Genomic DNA, 22,003 nt, shown 5'->3' with positions numbered 1-22,003 from the left:
AGTGAGAGTTATTAATGTCTTTTTCAACGTAATTCACTTACCTTGTCACTTACACTCACACACTCTCAATCTCGCCGGAGCTCCATTTTCCGGCCACCTTGCCGGAGATGGTAAACCACCAAAGCTTGCATCTTTGAGAAAACCCATTTCATTTTCCACCATCATTCTCACTTTTTCAAAAATGGGTCATCATTTTCTTCATCTTCTTCTATGTCTTCTCTTCTTCACAACCCATCACGCAAATGCCTTCAATCCTTCAATTCCCAACGACGCATTGTCTCTTCTCACCTTCAAACGCTTCGTCTCTTCCGACCCTTCAAATCTTCTATCCGGTTGGAGCCACCGTTCATCTTTGAAATTCTGCAACTGGCACGGTGTCACTTGCGGCGGTGGAGACGGTAGAGTGACTGAACTTAATGTTACCGGTCTTCGCGGCGGTGAATTGTTGTCTGACATTGGAAATTTGTCTGAGCTAAGAATTTTGTCTCTTTCCGGAAACATGTTTTCCGGCGAGATTCCGGTGAGTTTGGTGAATCTCCGGGGGCTTGAGATTCTTGAGCTTCAAGGAAACAACTTTTCAGGGAAATTGCCTTTTCAGATGAGTTATTTTGAATCAGTTTTTCTTGTTAATCTATCTGGTAATGCTTTTTCTGGTGAAATTCCAAATGGGTTGGTTTTTTCTAGGAATGTGGAAATTGTTGATTTGTCTAATAATCAATTTTCTGGTTCTATTCCTTTGAATGGTTCTGGTAGTTGTGATTCTTTGAAGCATTTGAAACTTTCACATAATTTTTTGACTGGTGAGATTCCACACCAGATTGGGAAATGTAGAAACTTGAGGACCCTTTTGGTGGATGGGAATATTTTGGATGGTGAAATCCCTCATGAGATTGGGGATGCTGTTGAACTTAGAGTTCTTGATGTTTCTAGAAATAGTCTCACTGGAAGGATCCCCAATGAGCTAGGTAATTGTTTGAAATTGTCTGTGCTTGTGCTTACTGATTTGTATGAGGATCACGGTGGTTCGAATGATGGAAGTTTGTTGGAGGATAGTAGGTTTAGAGGTGAATTTAATGCTTTTGTTGGGAATATTCCTTATAAAGTGTTGCTGCTTTCGGGTTTGCGGGTTTTGTGGGCGCCCCGAGCGAATCTCGGTGGACGGTTGCCTGCTGCTGGATGGTCAGATTCATGCTCTCTTAAAGTACTCAATTTGGCACAGAATTATGTTACTGGTGTTGTGCCTGAGAGTTTGGGGATGTGTAGGAATCTAACTTTCTTGGACTTGAGTTCTAACAATTTAGTGGGACATCTGCCTTTGCAGCATCTTCGGGTTCCTTGTATGACATATTTCAATGTAAGCAGGAATAATATATCTGGCACGCTTCCAGGGTTTATGAAAGAAAGGTGTCGATCGAGTAGCACCCTTGCTGCACTTGAACCTGCATTCCTAGAATTGGAAGGTTTGAATGATGCATACTTTAACATTCGTAGTTGGAGATCTCAAGAGAATGCTTTCATTGGTTCAGGTTTTGAAGAGACTGTTGTCGTTAGCCATGACTTCAGCTCGAACAGTTTTGTGGGGCCTTTACCATTGTTCTTTGTTGGAGATAATCTTTTTACTGAAAATGAAAATCGTAACATATCATACATGTTGTCTCTCAATAATAATAAATTCAATGGAACACTTCCATACCGACTAGTTTCAAACTGTAATGACCTCAAGACGTTGTCGGTTAACCTGAGTGTGAACCAACTATGCGGGGAGATTTCCCAAGCGTTGTTTCTGAACTGCCTGAAGTTGATGGATTTTGAAGCGTCATACAATCAAATTGGTGGATCAATTCAACCTGGTATAGAGGAGTTGGCATTGCTTCGGCGTCTTGATTTGACTGGAAACAAACTATTGAGAGAACTGCCTAATCAGTTGGGAAACCTAAAAAACATGAAATGGATGCTTCTGGGTGGAAATAATCTGACAGGCGAAATTCCTTACCAACTTGGTAGATTGACTTCCCTTGTTGTTTTGAATGTATCTCACAATTCGCTAATCGGAACAATTCCACCAAGTCTGTCAAATGCCACAGGTCTTGAAATTCTGTTGCTAGATCACAACAATCTTTCTGGGGAAATACCTTTATTGGTTTGTGCTCTTTCCGATCTTGTTCAACTAGATGTTTCATTCAATAATCTTTCCGGTCATATTCCTCCTCTTCAACACATGAGTGATTGTGATTCATATAAAGGGAATCAACACCTGCACCCTTGCCCTGATCCATACTTTGACTCGCCTGCATCTCTCCTAGCTCCTCCTGTCGTCAAGAATTCACATAGGCGTAGATGGAAGAAGGTAAGAACTGTGGTTATCACGGTGTCCGCGTCTGCTTTGGTGGGTCTATGCGCACTTTTGGGAATAGTGTTGGTGATTTGTTGTAGAAAGGGTAAACTTACTCGGCATAGCAGCATTAGAAGGCGAGAAGTGGTGACCTTTCAAGTTGTTCCAATAGAATTGAGTTACGACAGTGTGGTCACAACTACCGGAAATTTCAGCATCCGGTATCTAATTGGCACAGGTGGCTTTGGATCAACTTACAAAGCAGAGCTATCACCAGGTTTTCTTGTTGCCATAAAGAGGCTTTCAATTGGTAGATTTCAAGGCATGCAACAGTTTGAAACCGAAATAAGGACGCTGGGGAGAATTCGACACAAGAATCTCGTGACTCTAATTGGCTATTACGTAGGAAAAGCTGAAATGCTGTTAATTTACAATTACCTCTCTGGTGGAAACCTTGAAGCTTTCATACATGATAGATCAGGGAAAAATGTGCAGTGGCCGGTTATTTACAAAATAGCAAAAGACATCGCTGAGGCCCTTTCTTACCTCCATTACTCTTGTGTTCCTCGCATAGTTCATCGAGATATCAAGCCTAGCAACATTTTACTCGACGAAGATCTTAATGCTTACCTGTCTGATTTTGGCTTGGCACGGCTGCTGGAGGTATCCGAGACTCATGCCACCACTGATGTGGCGGGCACATTTGGTTATGTTGCGCCTGAGTACGCCACCACTTGTAGGGTTTCTGATAAAGCCGATGTTTACAGTTACGGTGTAGTGCTGTTAGAATTGATATCAGGAAGAAGGTCGCTTGATCCGTCGTTTTCTGATTATGGTAATGGATTCAATATAGTACCATGGGCAGAGCTTCTAATGACCGAAGGTCGTTGTTCAGAGCTGTTTTCATCGGCTTTGTGGGAAGTAGGGCCCAAGGAGAAGTTACTAGGGCTTTTAAAGATTGCATTAACTTGCACAGAAGAGACTCTTTCTATTCGACCATCAATGAAGCATGTTCTCGACAAATTGAAACAGTTGAAAAGTTGAAAACTTTCAGTAAATCATACTGAACAGCAAAGGAATACTGCTTTTGGTTGCTGGAAAATACTGACTGAGGTTAGTGATCTAACATAATCTACTCCTGCAACTTTCTCTTATCATTCTGATATTATTTTTCACGTGGCATACATCTAAATAATCATATTGTATGTTAAATAGTTTACACATGGAAATTCTTGCGGAAGAATAACCATCCACCTTAAACTTTGCTTGTATATTTTGAATCAGAAAATCTACCATACAACAAAATATCCTCAAGATACTTTCTTTTGTTCCTGATGAGATATGCACTGATTTAAGTCTTCATTATCAAGATATGCTCTTCCTTGTATATAATTATGTTTGTTATTAGGATTGGTTTAATCCATTTTTCCAATAATCATATTATAATTGCTGTTCGTCTGTTTCATCCTGTTTGGTGTAAGTATCTCGAGAACATTTTTATACTTTTGTGCCCTTTCTCTGTTGAATCTATACTCTGAGCATACTCATGTTTATATTGTTTTTTCACAAGAAAAAAAATGGTGGTACGGAGATGCATGCCATTATTATAGGGCAGGCCGCCAATGGTACGATTGCCGCACAGGCCTAAACCTTGGCACCAGGTGTTCTTTATGATAAGGGTTGTTCAAGCGAAATTTTTAGGGGCTTCAGAAGAATCGAACTCGTGTCCATTGAAAAGATTAGATTTCAATTCCAGATTCATGACCACTTTCGCTTCCCGCTTTGGCTCTCATAAACAATGACATTACTAAATGCCTAAATCAAATACTTTTTTATAGGCCAATGTTTGCGGTTAATTTATTAAGGAGAGAGGGAAGTAAGAAATGTTAGTAGCTGGGTCGAACCTTAGACCTTCTAGTCCTACATAAAACTCGTTATGTGTCTCAACTCAACCCATACCACTAGGCTACTCCTTCAGGGAAGCCTAAGAGCACCATTATCGGTTGTTTTGAGCAAGTATCTTCACAATAACCAAGGCTAATGTGTCAGGTTCCATGGATAATTGGCATAAAAGTTGGGTAGTATTGTTTGGCATGGTAGCACTACATTACCACGGTGCCTTTAGTTGAGTTGCAATAAAATAATACTCTATAGAATCAAAATATGAAAAAGCAATACAATGTAATTAATTTATGGGACCTATTTAAAGTATAGTGTACGATAAGTGGGACCCATTTTAGAGTTTTGGAGGAGTGGTATGGATATTTAGATAAGTGGTTTAAATAATTAAGAAGCGTGAAGTAATATAATGTATTATGTGGGACCCATTGATACCACCGATATGAGTGGTATGGATGTGGCTACTCTAAATACTCAAATCTAACACTTGATCACAGGGTGGTCCACGTTATCATTACTCTCAAAAGTTAAATACACAATTTTCAACAACTTAAATGCCTTTTGAACAAACAATAAATTATGCCCTTAATGTGAAATATTTTTATTATTATGCTAATCATATTAAACAACAATTATTGATACCTACATTGTTCACGTGTTGTACAGATGACAAACAAAAAAGGTTACAGGTACAGCAACTACAAGAACTTATCATGACAAATAGGAATCTCATTCTCATCATCATGGCAAAGTTATGAGCTGTTACCACAAAACCTATCTTCTTCCTTTCACATTTGTGCCAATAGTTATTTTTTTGACACAATCTGAAGAATGTAGGTGGGGTAATTACTGGATGCATTTTGCTTGCATCCTATTCTATAGCCTTACAGAATGGTATGTGCCATTATGATTATTTTGACATTTTTGGAAGGTATTCTTTTAAGTGACCACATGGGAACTATGAAAAGAATACAAAATTCATTAATTACTTGGTGACAAAGCAATTGTTGTCATTATGCTCAAAAAATGTTTGGTTTGAGATCAGTGTCTGTACAAAAGTACTTACCAAAATTGTGAATCACTTCTTTGTCTAAATCTACCGAAAGGTGTGAATGTAGTTGTTACATTTTGATGTGAAAGACATTGAAGCAATTAATGATCTTGTGGGGACAATATAGAATATTCTCGACATTGTTTCTTTTTTTGTTTATTTAATTCCAACTTGTAAAGATGGTTGGTTTTTACGGTAGGAAAAGGTGTGATTCTTCAAATGCGTTGTGTTTATAAATGATTGAATAAATAATTCATGTTAATTCATTCATTTTCCTATGTTTCTAACTCTTTATTTTGATACCGACGCAAACTTGAACTGTTTTGAAAAATCAACATAGTCCGGTATACTTTCATCCGTAAAAGAAAGTTAGATTATACTATGATCTCACTAAAGTTTATATGATATTTAATTGAAATTAACGACTAATTAATTTTTGAGAGTTAGTTACAAGAAAAGTAGTGGTTTTACAAGTGAGAGTTTTCAAAAGTTGCAATTATTTGAATGCTTCGAGCAGGAATTTCAAGTTCTTTCGATGGTTTTTTGTGGCTTCTTTTATACGCTTTAAATTTCAACCGCTTCTTTGATCGAATTCTTTTTTCGCTTGAAAACTTAGTTCGCTCGAAACATGAGATATGAATTTTGAGTGTAACACGATCCATGATACTTAAATCGTGTAACTTGTGGTATGATATGATATTTAACTCTCACATCTAAGATAGAAATGTTTCTCCTCTTGATAAAATTACATTCCACATACTTTGTCTTGCTTCTACCGAGGTGAAAATCATATGCTTCTAAAGCTTGTCTTCAACCTCTCATGTAATTCTTCTTTAGCCTTCTTCTTTTAACTCTCTAAGTAAGACTGTATCATCTCCAAAAAAACAAATATCTCAATGCTAGCTGTTAGAAGAGTTATGTAAGTATATCCAAAAGACCAAAACCAAAGTAAAAAGATAAAGGTTAGAGGTTGACCCTTGGTGCAGTCCTATTGTTATTAAAAAATTGCATGTGGCCCCACTCTGCTTGCTCACACTTGTAAAGGCACCCTCATACATATAATTGATAGTTGATATATAAGAAATCCCAACCCCTTTCTTCTCTAAAGATTTCCACAAAATCTCTCTTGGTGATTTATCGTATGTCTTCTACAAATCAATGAAAATTAAGTGCAAGTCTTTTTTATCCATCTAACATTGCTTTATTAAATATGGTAGTAAGTAGATCGTTTCTATGGTAGACCTCCTTGTTATAAAATCAAATTTGTTATCAATAACTTGACTCTTTTTCTTAGTCTCCATTCAATCACTCTCTCATAACTTCATGGTGTGATTCATAAGTTTAACCTCCTATAATTTACGCAATTTTGTATGTTCCCAATATTCTTTTAGATCAGGATTAAAGTATTTCGTCTCCACTCATACAACATTTTCTCTAACCACATAATTTTGTTAAAAAATCTAGTGAGTCATAAAATACCTTTAATCTCCAAGACTTATTCACACTTCTACATATAGGTTGTCTGGCTCAACTGTCTTGCCATTATTCCGCTTCTTCCATATTCTTGAATCTGACTAGAAGCTATAATATGATGGTTGGTTTTATGGTAGGAAAAGTCGATTCTTCAAATGTGTTGTATTTATAAATGATTGAATAAATAATTCTGTTAATTCATTCATTTTTCCTTTGTTTTGATTTTTTTTTTTTTTGAACGAAAATTTGAATTGATTTGAAAAATCAACATAATCCTCGAAAATACTGAGCCGATGTATTTTCAGGCTTAAAGCGACCTGTTATATGAATATCACATTCGTAAAAAAAAGTTAATTATACTACGTTCTCACTGAAGTTTATATATGCTATTTAATTGAAATTAATGACTAATTAATTTTTTGAGAGTTTGTTACAAGTGTTTGTTTCAACTTTTTTTTTTTGAACAGGGCAAAATGAGATATATATTAACGCTAAACACGTCGTTTCTTTCGCATAAGGTGTGCAAAAAAAAGAAACTGACCCTAATTACAACAAAAGTTCAATCAAAATGAAAGAAACAAAAAATAGGGGGCTATCCTATGCCCAAACACAGAATAGGACAGGCTAGCCAATTATGCACCCCCAACACACATGAACTGCATTTGCTGCTTTCAACCACCAGTAAGAATTAATTTGAACCTTTTTGAACAACTGATGAGTATTCATTACGGTGTTATTAAACTGCCTATTATTACGTTCAGTCCATAACACCCACACACATAAGAGCCAACAAACCATCCTCCTCGCCGTATTGAGCCACCAACACCCTATTCCACAAACCCTCTATATCTACTAACATCCTCCAACACCACTTCCCTAATAGAGCCAAATTAAATTCTCTCAACCTCCTCACCCCCACCTTCCTCCTTACGAGCACAAATATTTTGAATTACATTCATCCGAATACATGAATAGAGAATGAATATAGGGCAAAACTTACAAACATTTCTTTGCATGTTTTGTGTATTATTCTTAACTAAAAATACATTTTTTGTTGTTATAACAACCTTTAAAAAAATTGTGGATTTGAGAAAATCATGAGTAATTTAGTTAGGAATCATACAAAAAAACACCTAAGTTTTTTTTTTTTTCATGAGTATTCTCGTGTTTGTTACAAGTATAAAGGTTCTTAGTAATGGAATACCTTTTTATAATTTTTAATATTCCCACATTAAATTAAATATTGGGAATGTGGGTTCCTATGAAATTTTATGTGTTTTTCATTAAAAAGATATAACTACCAATTTTTTTTTATGTATTTCAAAGAGTGTGTCAAACAATTTATTTAAAAACAAGTTTTTTCCATGAATATAGTTGTTTAAGTTGTGTTTGTTACAAGATTGAGAAAAAAACTATATCAAGTATAAAGGTTCTCAATAATGAAATACTTTCTACAATTTTCAATATTCCCATATTAAATATAGGGAATAAGAGTTCCTATGAAATTTTATATATTTTTTTCATTAAAAAGTTATAACTTCCAATTTTCTTAAGAATGTGTCAAAAAATTTATTTAAAAAATACCAAAGAATCAAACTCCAGTCAATATACATATAAAACACGCTAACAAAAACATTGCACAATATTCACATTTTTAATTTTTTATAATCATACTTTAAATTTTTAATATTAAAACATCTGAATCAAAGAAGAAAATAAAGATAATTTTAACGTGTGAAAGTGATATGTCAAATTTAAATTTAAGATTATATAGATTTAAATACTACAATTTAATTATACAACTCTCATGGCACAACGCAATTAAACTTAAAAGCAAGAAGTGGCGTTAATCATTGGTATGGACAATGCATATAATATACAAGATTTGGGTTTCGAACCCCAACCACCACAAAAAAAAAGTCACGTTTATAATATACAGAAAGTCGAACGTCATCGCCCAAAATGTAGATTGCCTCAAAGTTATTAACTTTTTTTTTTGACAAGTGCCTGTTGAAAAGTTGACTGTTAAGTTGACTGTTAAGTGCAGTTCTTTGTATTAAATATCTAGGATCGTTTTCTATTCACGGAATGTGGTTAGACAATTACAAGACGCCCTGATATCAGACAAAAAACCCATCTCTGAGAAAACCATACAACTCATATGAGGTAATTTTCTAAATTTGTGTCTTTGAAATTCAATTTCAAATTTTTGAATGGGTTCAATTTTAAATTTGTTTTTTATAATTTATTAGATTTCAGAAGAGCTGGAAGAAGACCTGAAAAATAAATGGCCTTCCCTAATAGGAAGAGATGAAGAGTTGTGGCGTCACACAAAAGTTTTGATGCAGTGTCCACGAGGCTTTAGCAAAGGATGGCATCTTGCCAAGTGGAGCGGAAATAAATACCAAACACTGCAAGAAATTAAAAAAAAACAATAATTTTGATAACACTGAGTTAATATGTGACAAAAAAAAAAACAGAGATGAGATGTTGCTTTAACAATTCATCTTCAATATCTGAAATTCAATAAGAATCGAATACATTGTTCAATCGTCGTATCAACTATTAATCAAAAACATTAACATAACATATAGAATATTAAAAATTAATTAAAACCATAGAAAACCAAAGAATCAATGAATATTAATGAAAACCTAAAAGGAGTAGAATTCAATTAATCAAATATATTAGCCATTAATCAAAAACCTTAACCCTAACATATTGAACATTAAAATTAACGTATAGAACATACATGAAACCCAAGCATCGATGAAAACCTTAAGATTCAATACGAAAAAGTGGATTGGAGAATAAAATTTACAGATGAAAAAGTGTAACAGAAGTGGAAGTGGAGACAGAGAGAGGAAGATAGAGAGTGATCGAGAGACTTTCGTTTTGGGATCGATTGTTTTGAGAGGGAGTGATAGAAATGTTTGTGTGTTTCGGGAGACTTATTTGTGTTTGTTTTGAGCGGGGGTGATAGAATTTTTTTTTGTTGTTGAAGGAAAACATGCTTATAGCATTTCATTAATAATAAGAGTTTCAATACAATTGAGTATATTAAAATAAACTGCGGGACTAGCTAAAGACGTGGCCTCCCTTGCAAGAGTATGAGCAACCACGTTGGCTTGTCGCCTAACAAACTCCACCCTAGAGTTAGAAAAGAAAGTACTGAACAAAGAACGACAGGAGGAAATAATGCATCCAAATTTGGACAAGTCGTTTCTGGCAGAAAGGAAGGCTTCAGCTGTCAACTTAGAGTCTGTTTCGAAATCTACATTGTCAAACTGCATATCACTCAACCATTGCAAAGCAGAGTGCAGCCCTAAAGCTTCACCCACATCCACTGGAACAGTACAAGGGTATGTCATAGTCTTAGCCAGAACAAACGTACCTTCTGCATCGCGAACACAAATGCCAATACATGTACAGTTGACGTGAGAAGAGAAGGCCGCATCGATGTTACATTTGTATCTTTCGGCCACGGGAGGCTGTCACGTGATTCGGTGTTGTTGAGAGGCGGAGGCCGTTGTTGGTTGATGATTCGATCTAGATGCAAGAACATCCAGAGCATTAGCCAGATGCCAGTCTGCAAGCGTATGTTTCTAGCACGCTCGACAACCGTGGTACTTGTTTCTGTTACATCATTCCACACTCTGAGATTGCGGTGCTTCCATATACTCCATAATACAGATGACAGACGTTGTGTTAATTCAACCCACAAAGTCTCTAACGGATAAAATATAGCTTCCGAAGCTGAGGCAGTGGTAGATAGGGCGTGTTGCACTGAACCCCAAAGACCTGTTCTATTCCAAACTTGTATAGCAAAAGGACAAGCAAAGAAAACATGCATAAGATCTTCATGATTGGAGGCGCAGCTAGCGCAGTTAGTTGGGCAAGTAACACCTTTATCAAACAAACGGACACGAGTCAGTAAACAACCACGACACATGCGCCAAATTAAATTCTTGACTTTTAGTGGGACTTTTAGATTCCAAATACCAGATCAATACCCCGGTCACCAGTTATAAGATGAATCAATAAGTTCTGATACACATAACTTGTAAGCACTACGAACAGAGTAACTTTTAGATTAGGGGTGATAGAAATATTTAGATCTAATATCCACGTTGCTAAACATGTACATGTCTATTTTTCAAATATATGTCTCTTTTCTACTTCAAAAGATCCTTCAACGTATAATTTGGATACATATTGATAAAACACTATCAAAACATTGCAAAATAACCATATTTTTTATTTTTAATAATCATATTTTTAAGATTATATAGATTTGAAGATACAATTCCCGACATAATCTCAAAGAGAACGAGAACAATCATCAATGCTCTTACATTCGTCCAACTCTTGACCCCCAAAAGTAATGTATCATCCGCAAATTGCAGATGAAAAAAAAAAGTAGGATTATTCATATCCACATTGTAACCAATAAAAATATTTGACTCCACCCATGACCTTCACCATAACATGCAACCCTTCTACTGCTGTCAAGAGCAGAAAAGGGGAAAGCGGATCACCTTGTCTCAATTCCCTCTTCAGCTGGAATTCATCAGTTAGACTCCAATTCCCTCTTTAGCTGGAATTCATCAGTCAGACTCCAATTAACCAAAACGGAAGTTGATGTTGAACCAATACATTCATTCATCCACTTCTGCCACAAATTTGGAAATGACATTCTACTCATTACAACATCCAAATAATTCCACAATAGAGTCATATGCTTTCTCAAAATCAACTTTGAACATCATTAAATCTTTTTTCAACTTACGGGCCTTACAATAATTCCAAATAATTCCATTACGCTTGATTAAAATACAGAATACATTCACTTCAACACAACAACACAACTCAACTCAATAGCCTTATGCTTGGTTACAAATCAATTGTCGTATGCTTGGTTACAATTCAATACACTTTCTTCAATCTTTTCTCTCTGAGTTTGGTATATATAGTAGTCTTCTCATTTCTTTACTTATCTTCTTCCAAATTATGTTGGAGGTAGTCATTATGTTATCTTACATCAATACAACCACCTTATTAAACACCTGTTACAATGCGTGCTTAATCCATAGAGTCCTCTTGCATCAAGTTAAATAAAAGGCGTTCTTCGTAATCAACTACCTTGTTAAACAGCTGTTACGTCAATACAATAGATAGGTGCTTCATGATACAACTAATAATGTATTGGAAAAAAAGCCTACTATAGTTTTAGAGGGGTATTGGGAAAACTCTTCCAATCACGGTTACAGATTGCAAATGTTAATCACTCTCAGCGCAGCAGGTAAACCAATAACAATCACAATGTCCACTCTCTCTGTTGTACTTGCGCAAGAATTCAAATAGGAGAAAATGTTACGCCAAAGTTTAGTGTGCTGCGATCATTGCCAAGGTATGTACCAAAGCAAGAGGCCAAAATCCTTAATCAGATTAAATTAAGTTAACCATCCTATGAAGAAATGATGCTGTGAACAATATATATCATGAACTCAGGACTCAGCTTGAATATTAACCACTAACTTTCTTCAGGCAAAATGAAATAAAGCATATCACGAAATCTATTCCATCATACCACTCCCACCATCCACATCAACTACGTCCATACGTCACAACAAAATCATGCGATATAGTTTTAGTAATTTCATTTCATTATGTTATGTTTTCTGTATTGTTTGTTTAACTTTTATGTTTTGCAATCTGAGTTGTGTTTGATCTATATGTGTGTTTGATAGGAAAAAATGTTTGTTTTGATTTTATGTTATGTTTGGTTGAAAACACGTTTCAAAACTGATGAATGTTTGGATCTGAACATGGTTTTCTCATCGCTTAAAAAAAGAGAATACAATGATCGGAATTACCTTCTGATCCAAACCTGGAACATGGGGAACCTTGCAACTTCCATACGCATAAAACCTGACAAATTTACCATTGGAAGATAGCTTCCGATCTCATCGGAACATAATTGCAGAGTTCACGATGATAGTTCTAGTGGAGGGTATTCGTCGAACAACAAACAAAACAACTTCCTCTTTCTCATTTTCCTCTCAGATATGCTGCAGACCCGTGAAAATTAACATCTATCTTGCAGTTGATTTTTGAACTGTAGGGATGTCAATCAACGGACATAAAAATTGGAAGAATAAAGTTGTAGAAAACACATTGACATAAATGAAAAATACAGAAGACAATAACATAAATGTAATTAATTCCATCCAAGAGACTAGACATCAATCTAGCATTTTTTGAAGAAAAATGTTAACCACTAATTTCAGGATTATCATTACCAACCAACACTAACATGTACATAAAATTGCTAAGCAGCTTTTGTAAACACCATCAAGTAGTAAGGTTTCCTTGTCTTGCTTTGAGCACAAGCTCCTCAGTGGTGGTGCCAATGATCTCATTAGCCCTTTTGAGCCCAACACATTGATATCGACCAATCGAATCCTGAATTCCAACATGAATCACTGGTCAACAACTAAATCAAAATCTACATGGAGAATATTTTTTAGCGTTCATTTAGTTCAATAAAACATTTTCATTTTTGTTTAGATTTTTGTAATTCCTTCCACATTAATGCACATTTCAAAACGGTTAGTCCCTAACGTGAAGAGGGTGTTGAGAGTCTCACACCGACTAGATGTATGACTTGAGTAATGCTTATAACTTACGATGCTAAGATAATTCTCACTTTGCAAATCATTTTCTATTTTTCAAACCAAATAGATAGATACTGAAGTCACAAATAAAAAATAACTCTTGGTAACAAAACCAGCATAGATTTCATCAATCTAAAAAGGTATATTACTTGGACAAAATCTATCTAAAAAGGTGTCAGAGTGGTCTAAACTGTTGAATAAAAAATATATTAGTCTATTACGAAGATACTACGGACACAAATCAAATTATAATAAAAAAACACGCATTTCAATTTCCCTTGATGCTTTCAATCAGTCTGAAAAAATATTAATTCTATAAAATGATATTATTAATAAGTTCAAAATGCAATGATTCTTATTGGCACATTGGGACCTGTTTGGTATCAGAAAATGTTTTCTGTTTTTATTTTTTGTCTTCACTTTTGATTCCAAAACTATCACCTTGTTTTCAATTCATTTCCTGTTATCGAAGTTTTTAAATCTTTAAAAAACAGAAACAAAGTGAACTCAATGTACATTTTGTACTCAGAAGGGAAAATAAGAAATAAAAATAGAAAAGATTTTCTCAAACCCCTTAGGCTGTGAATTCTTCAAGTAGATTATGTTCTTATTCATAAACAAAAGAGCTGTTTTTTAACTGATTAAAACGAGTTCAGAACCAAACAATCAGTTTTTGAACCGGTTAAATCAGAACCATAAAACAAGCCAATTTTTTAAATGGCTTAAGAATCAGTTCAGCTTGTAAATTTAAAACCTGTGCACCAAACTTAATATCGTTTGGTTCGATTCAACCAAACTGTTTTCTGGTTTGGTTCGGTTTTCTTTACTCAACAGGTTTAGCAAACATGGATCGAAATTCAATTAATATTTTGTCAACTGCTCCTAGAATCAAAATTACCAAGTTTAGGAATAAGACATTTGACAAAATATTAAGACACAAAGGTTCATTGATACTGCTATAGAAGAAACAGGCCATTTGACAAAATTTTACTGCAACAAAGGTTCAAGGATATGCAACCATTCACTTGAAATGTAAATTGTACAGAAGGTGGAATATAAAGAGATAAAATAGAAATGCAAATAATAAAACAAAGTTGAAGGGAAAAATGCGTATTTATCTTTTAAAAATGTATAGTAGTAAATACTTTACTATATAATATATATATATATATATATATATATATACATATATATATATATATATATATATATAATCACTTCTTAGAATAGAATCAGACAAGTTTTGGAGAATCTCACCCGAGTGACGATGCCCAATTTCTCTAATTTACCCACTGCATCATCCACATCAAAATCACATTCCTCCCCAAACTCTTCTTTGATTAGTTCCTCACACCAGTGATCGAGATCCTGATTCACAATACCATATAGGTAACATAAGTACTTACGTAATACTAAAAGAAAATTATTTCCCCAAGTAAAAAATAGAATTTATAAATAGAAAAGGTGGTGGAAAGAAAGAAAAAAAACAAGATTGTTATAAACTTGTTCATATACATACCTGTCTTGTAGCTTTACCCTGTTCCATTAGAATAAAGAATGAAAGTATCACCTCTTTGACCTAAAAGAATTTAATATTAGTTAATAGTTGTTCGAATAGATGTTTGGCTGCTGCATTGTTATAAGTATTATACTAACCAGCCCTGTCTTATTTTTAAAAAGATCTAAGAGCGTTGTAAAAAGAAACATCAATACTTATTCATTTTGATAACGAAGTGCACCAAGCTAACACTTACTTCTTGTTGAATGACATCATCACACAAATGGAGAAGTGTACCCTTTCCGCTGTCCAGTTGTTTGTCATACATTGACTGTGTAATCAAATTTTGGTATTGAGCCAAGTTTTGTTGGAACCTATGGAGGAAAAAAAAAATACAGTAGCCACACAATTGTCAACTATACTTATAAAATGCATTTACTTGTACCCACCAAGAACTTGTAGAGTGGCAATTTACATAGCAAACAAGATTTAATGAGGAACTTGACTACTCAGTAACAACAAGTTTAACGAAGAAATTGCAGAAAAGAGTTATTTAGATTAATACCTATTAAAAATATATCTAGTTTCAAAGTTATATGTAGAAAGTTTTTCTTAGAAATTGTGGTTGGGCCTAACGCAAACCCACAAAACCGGCTTGTGAGGTGAGGATTGCCCCCACTTTAACAGTTTACACAATAATCAGTAATACTTTTCCATAAACAGGAACAATTAACATACTTGCGTTTCCTCAACAAAATAAAATAAAATTACTTACGTGAAATATGTCTTGACAATATAACCAACTACTGTGGAAAGAACAGCAAATATGACCCACCAATCAGCCGAAGGCATTTCGAGTGAACTAAATACAGCAACCTGCAAAGAGTATTTGATCCATTAGTTCAGGATGATGAAAACAAATAAAAATATTGAATTTAAATTGAAAAACTGACCAGTCCAACAACTGCTGATATAAGAAACTTGACCCAGTCCATTGGAGTTAATCCAGGGTTTTTCTTTTCTGGCTGTCAAGTTAGAATTTTGTACCAAAGTCATCCATTGTGGTTGTTGATGGAAAAGTTATTAAGTGATAAAAAATAGATTTTTTTAAAATTTTCAAAAAATGATGTAACTCACAAGAACTATTTCCATATCAGCCATTGGAATGTTCTTAAAATGCTTCACAAATATTCCTCGTTCTGCTTTAGATTTGGTACTGGCTCCCCTGAAAAATAATTTCCGTTTTAGATTTCAAATTTTTCGATAGAGGTTTGAAATGAAAAAAGAAGATCTACCTGTAGACAACAATTATCCTATCAAATGTTGGTTCTTGGATCAAGGTCTTGCCAAGTAAATTACGAGAGCTGGAAATTGCAGCAAACAATCTTATGAGTTACCACAACATCACACATTCAAAATTATGAAACTTAGATACCCAAGCAAAGCATTTTGGTAAGGAAAAAAAAATCATTTGCTGCTAAAACAAAAAATCAGAAGATCTACTAAATATATCTTCAAGACCTTAGTTGCATATTTTCAAGACGTATCCGTTCCACAATAAAGTCATCCCCTGTTGCATCACGGATCATTTCATTGCCATCTGAATCCTTCTTAATATTCTTTGACTTTCTTGAAAAAATCTTTTCCAACCTGTAAGAATCACAGCCTTAAAAAGGTTCTAGAAATAGAAAAAAGGAGGCTCAAGATGAAGCTGGTGATATTTACTTTGATTAATGCAAACATGAAATTATTTTAACATTGAACTTTTAAAAGGTTTTACGGAGACAAAATGATATAATAATCAATATACCAACTTCTCATAACAGATTATTCATTAGCATCGACCATAACAGTAACATTCCAGTCTAGGAGTTTTCTTACCTAGTTATTCTTAACAAATAGGCCCAAAATCGTCCAATGAGCATGTCCAGTTTCTCCATGATAAAGTAATCAGTTGTTCGATCAACCCCAATGCCACGCCGAAAGATAACATACTAAAATAATAGGATGTATTAGTTTTCCGTTTCACAATACGGACTTAAGTTTGAAGAACAAAACTATTTTTTTATCTGATTGAGGAATTACGTATTTAGTGATTCAATTAGTATAAAGAATTGAAATAATCATAATTGTGACGAAAAAAGATATAAAAATTATTAAATTAGCGGAACATCATTAGATTTAACTTAACAATGTTCATGAAAGAAGCAAATAAGATTTAGAAAGAACCAATGACGAGGCATCATTAAGCTTAAGCCCCCTCTCCCCTTCTCCCAAAACCAATCTTTAGTGAATTAATCACACACAACAAAGGTTATGATTTCCAATAATAAACCTAGAAGGATTTTTAATGACTCCAAAATGAAAAAAGCCAACAGACCTTAGGACATTTAAATGCCATCCATCAAATCAATAGAGATCAAATTTCAATGAGCTAGGCTATTATCAATCATAATGAACACCATGAAACTAGGAAATCCTTGATGGGTAAGAGCTACTACACTAGATTCACAGCCATACCTTATCAGAGAAATCTGGCAGGTTATCATGATGATGCTCTGCAAAATATTTCTTTAGAAGTGTCTTGTCAAGCTTCATTAACCAAATAAAACAGAAATCAGCAACTGTTTGCAACAAAATCAAGCATTCCAAATAACAATGGCATTAAAGGAACATATAATATGCACAAACCTTAGATTCATCAACAGAAATGGGAAGATTTAAAAGATACTGGCCCGAATGTGCAACCTCAATCTCATCCGCAGTCACTATCTTGAAGTTGCTCTTTTCCATTACCTGCAAGATTTGTGTAAATGATACTTTATTTCAATCCACCTCAATGATTTTATATTGAATTTATTGAGCCAGTCTTTTAATTTAAATCCGCCTCAGTTTGCAGATTGTACAATGTAACTAACTGAGTCGAAATCAGTCAGGATACATTCTCCCTGCAAATACTCATTCCGTTGTAATCATTAACCAAGTTTTCCATTACAGAATCAGAATATAGAATCCCACTATTCTTCCTCGATTTAATCATACTGAAGAAGGTAGTGAATTTCGTTTACTAACCACACTTTTCATTACTTGTCGTATGCATCACAAAGTTACATGTCCAACATACAGACACCACCCAAAACGCATGGTATAGTATACGTGCAGTTTCTTGAAGCTTCTACTTTGTTTAGTTTATGTTAGCATTGTTAGTATACAAATTTATAAAGGCAGTTAGGTGTGTTTCTGCTCTATATAGTACAGTTTAACTATGAATTTAGTTGTCACTAGAATATCCAAAACCATCTTTAGCAAAGACTCTCGTCTTCTCTCAATTTTCCATGACTTCCTAACATATTACTCCTTCATATTAATACTGTAACTTGTGATAAGTTTTCAAGTCTATATTATATTAACAAGATGCCACCAAAAAAATTGTACATTCACAACGCATCAACTCGAGATAGTACCTGAAATAGGTATGTCAAGAAATTCTGTTCCAGCACATCAATTTCTTCAGGAGCCAGGTTCTGCTGTTCCAACTTTTGTGCCCCAGATACAGGATCAAAGAGGGAGTAGAGTTGCTGAAGGCATAAAGGAATCAGTCTCTCCACAAGCCCAAGTTATGTATAAGATAGAAATAAAAAAAGATCAAGTACCGAATAATACCATCAAGTCCTCAAATTGTAGAAGGTACCAAGCTCGAATTGTGTACTCTACCCTTTTGGAGAGCTTCAAAAACTCAGCTCGGTCGGAACTATGCTCTGCATAACATACAGAAACAACTCAAGCCACAATAGAATAACAACAATGAATTCAAGAAGTTATGATTCAAAATAGAATATGAGGAAATACGCTTGGCATAATATTATTGGTTGAGGCAAATGGACATGTAGTTAGTGATCCTAAAATCAAGGAAGCTTGGATTGTGCATAAATAGAGAAATGATGATCACTGAGGGCCGGGTTATGAAGAAAATTGATGAAGTCTCTCCTCTCTCCCTTTGGTACTCTCCTTGCGAGTAATAACTTATGTCTTTGAACTTAGTCTTCTTCTATCAATTCCTCTTATTTAGTGAATTCAATACAAAGTGTTATTTCATCCAATTGTTTGTATTTGTCTGCATTCAACAATTGCAAAGGGCTAAATCCATATGGTGGTACAAACTGTTGATAAATAAGGTTTTAAATTGTGGTCGCAGTAATGGTTACAGTTGTATTGTTATCCTAGATATTGCTGAAAATTACAGTCAAATGCAGCTAAAGCAACCTCAATTATGGTCGTAGAGACATCACAACCACGACGTTGCGACCCATATCACAATCCCAAACATTTTTTCATAAAACCCTATATCAAAAACTGAACTACATAACAGCATGCAAAAACTAAATCGTACAAAAGGTAGGAAATTTCAGTAAATTTCATCACAATTTTGTTTTTAAAGGTATGCTACAATGCTCTTTCATTGAAGGCTAATCATTAATCACTATAACAACAATAACAACCAAAAATTACAAAACAGTATACCCTAAACATGCTTCTACAAATATGAATTCAACACAACATAAAAAGAAATTCAAAAGGGCATATACAGAATTATACCAATAAGATTTGCCAATGTCATGATGAGTCTAGGTTTGAGAATTGGAATAACAGATTCACGCTCTAAACGAATAACTTCATTCTTGTGCGGATCCATTGCCTGTGATTCTTGTGCCATACCCTTTAAACAGTTTCAGCAACAGTGTTAAAAAAAATCAAAACTTGAAGCAAAAAAAACGTAAAGGAAGCGTTTTTATGAGGTAAATGGATAAAAGGTGTAAGAAACAGAGAGGTTTATGAAAAAAAGTGATGAAATTGATGAAAGGTGAAAGTGGGTCATACAAAATGTGATTTTGAATGCAACTTTGGTTTCTTCGCAGGTTGGAGATTTCAGTTTCAGATTGTGAAGCGATTGTTGTTCATCATCATCGTCATCACTTGCAACGGTGAGTTTCAGGGGAGTTAACTACTGAGTTGTCTTAATTTGGATTTATTCAATGTGGTTTTAACTTGTCAATTAGAGTTTCATGCCATGGTTAATTTGTGAGTATAAAGTGTAACAACAATTTTTTTTTGGGTATAAACCAGATATCCTCCGCGTGCAACTGCGAACACTAATCTCTCGAGCATATTGTGAGACCCAAATGGACGGCAAGTTCTCCCTAAAAGTTTTCCCGAGGCTTGATTCGAACTCAAAATCTTGATTAAGCTAGAAGAGACTCGTTCCATCTCATCTAAACGCTTTTGGGTAAAGTGTAACAACAATTAGTTCAACCCTTAAAAAAAATGGAGAAATCAATTTAATTTATGTAATATGTATGTAATATTGATTTTAGTTTCAATGTAGCTTATATTGGAGAAATCAATTTTTTATATATATTACAGAAATTTTTTTTGCACAAACCAAAATGATATATATATAAACAACCACGCCGCCAATCCCCGTACAAGGTGTGCTAGAGAGAGACCACGATCAAAAGTTTACAAATGACGATGCCTAGAAAGAAGAGGCATCACCAGGAAAGAAAATTACATGCGAACACCCAAACATGGAAGTGGGTGTTGCCACCAATCATGATAACCAAAATTTAGGGACGGGCACTTAGCCTTGAGCCACAAAAAGGAATTCAACTTAACCTTCTCAAATAAAACTGAATGATTTGAACCTGTATTGTTAAAGACACGGTTGCTGCGATCCTTCCAAATCACCCATACATAAGCAAATCAAATTACTTTGAAAACAGAATGAGAGCTTCTAGGCATACCAGCCATTAAAGTAAATTGTGTAAAATGTTCACGCATTTGGCTAGGAAATACGGTAGATATGCCTATCCAATTTTGAACCTGTAACCAGACCATAGTAGGAATTCTGCAGTCTAAAAAGAGGTGAGTAGCAGATTCCAACTTACCACACCCATAAACACAGTCGACGGCATTTGCAAGGATAATCCGTTGCCGCATCAGATTATCTATAGTTGGTAAACGGTTTCGAAGAAGACGCCACACAAACAGGGACACTTTTTGTGGAATGTATCTATGTCAAACATCATCTACAACAGATTGATCCACGTACTCTCCGGAGGTTGTTATATGTCGATAAGATTTCCGAACAGAATAACCATTAACCGGATCCAGGAGCCAACTCCATTTGTCAGGGACATTCACATGCAAAACAACGTTATGTAATAACAATGTGCACTCCCTAACACTGTCCTCCTCCCACGCTAACAACCCCCGTCTCCACACCCAAGCCCTTCCACCTTCCGCCCACCCTAATGTCGCCATCTCCCCCGCCGAACACTCCTTATTCACTGCCAGATCAAAAAGCCGAGGAAATTTGGTACACAAAGGCATTTCCCCAACCCAAATATCATACCAGAAGAAAGTATTATTACCATCACCGACAACTCGACGAATGTTCTCGTCAAACCAATTCCCCACTCCCTCACCCACCCCACCACGAATATGACACAACATCTTCCACCACAAAGACCCCTGTCTCCCACCCTCCTGTAACCTCCCCCCAATCTCACCATAACGGGCTTTTAAAATTCTATACCATAATCCCTCCTTATTCACCAACATCCTCCAACACCACTTTCCTAATAGAAATTAATATCGACATAAAAATATTTTAGAAAGTAAAATAAAATAACAATAACAAAAGTAAATTATATCTTTGCAAAGACTGTAAATAATCAAAAAGTCTATGGTCTAGGAATAAAAAATTGTAAATTTTAAGTAAAAAGAACATATCTAAAATTCATGAAAATAGAAACCAAATAAAAATTGGGAAAATGCCCTGCATTTTTTCCATCGTATTTTATCAATTACTTGCATAATGAAATGAAATATAAGTAAAATGCATTTAAATCACCATTTTTTTTAGGGAATTTAAATCACCAAATTTGTAACCAAAAAAAAATCACTAAATTTCGTATGTGTAATAAAAAAAAAAAATGTCTTTCTCTAAATATCCGAGATTATTTGGATAAGAATTCAAGCAGTCGCTTTTATTCTTCTACTTTTTTTAAATA

The 22,003-nt window shown here is 34.7% G+C and overlaps 2 protein-coding genes across 2 annotated transcripts; one reads left to right on the top strand and one right to left on the bottom strand.

Moving 5' to 3' along the window:
* LOC11427615 (LRR receptor-like serine/threonine-protein kinase RPK2) lies at positions 1-5,420 on the top strand. Its single transcript, XM_003624468.4, has 2 exons — positions 1-3,445; positions 4,898-5,420. The coding sequence occupies exon 1, from the start codon at positions 182-184 to the stop codon at positions 3,374-3,376; it is 3,195 nt and encodes a 1,064-aa protein (XP_003624516.2). The 5' UTR covers positions 1-181; the 3' UTR covers positions 3,377-3,445; positions 4,898-5,420.
* A 7,498-nt stretch (positions 5,421-12,918) lies between these two features.
* Positions 12,919-19,856, bottom strand: LOC11429143 (uncharacterized). Its single transcript, XM_003624467.4, has 16 exons — positions 19,809-19,856; positions 19,527-19,647; positions 18,594-18,688; positions 18,395-18,508; positions 17,622-17,726; positions 17,451-17,522; positions 16,812-16,924; positions 16,452-16,580; positions 16,226-16,294; positions 16,068-16,155; positions 15,884-15,955; positions 15,706-15,806; positions 15,187-15,304; positions 14,952-15,011; positions 14,690-14,800; positions 12,919-13,220 (listed from the first exon to the last, which is right to left on the bottom strand). The coding sequence occupies exons 2-16, from the start codon at positions 19,642-19,644 to the stop codon at positions 13,110-13,112; spliced, it is 1,476 nt and encodes a 491-aa protein (XP_003624515.1). The 5' UTR covers positions 19,645-19,647; positions 19,809-19,856; the 3' UTR covers positions 12,919-13,109.
* Positions 19,857-22,003: the final 2,147 nt, after the last annotated feature.

This window comes from Medicago truncatula, chromosome 7, assembly GCF_003473485.1.
Source record: "Medicago truncatula cultivar Jemalong A17 chromosome 7, MtrunA17r5.0-ANR, whole genome shotgun sequence".
Taxonomy (NCBI): Eukaryota; Viridiplantae; Streptophyta; class Magnoliopsida; order Fabales; family Fabaceae; genus Medicago; species Medicago truncatula.
This window is presented reverse-complemented; position numbering and strand designations above follow the sequence as displayed.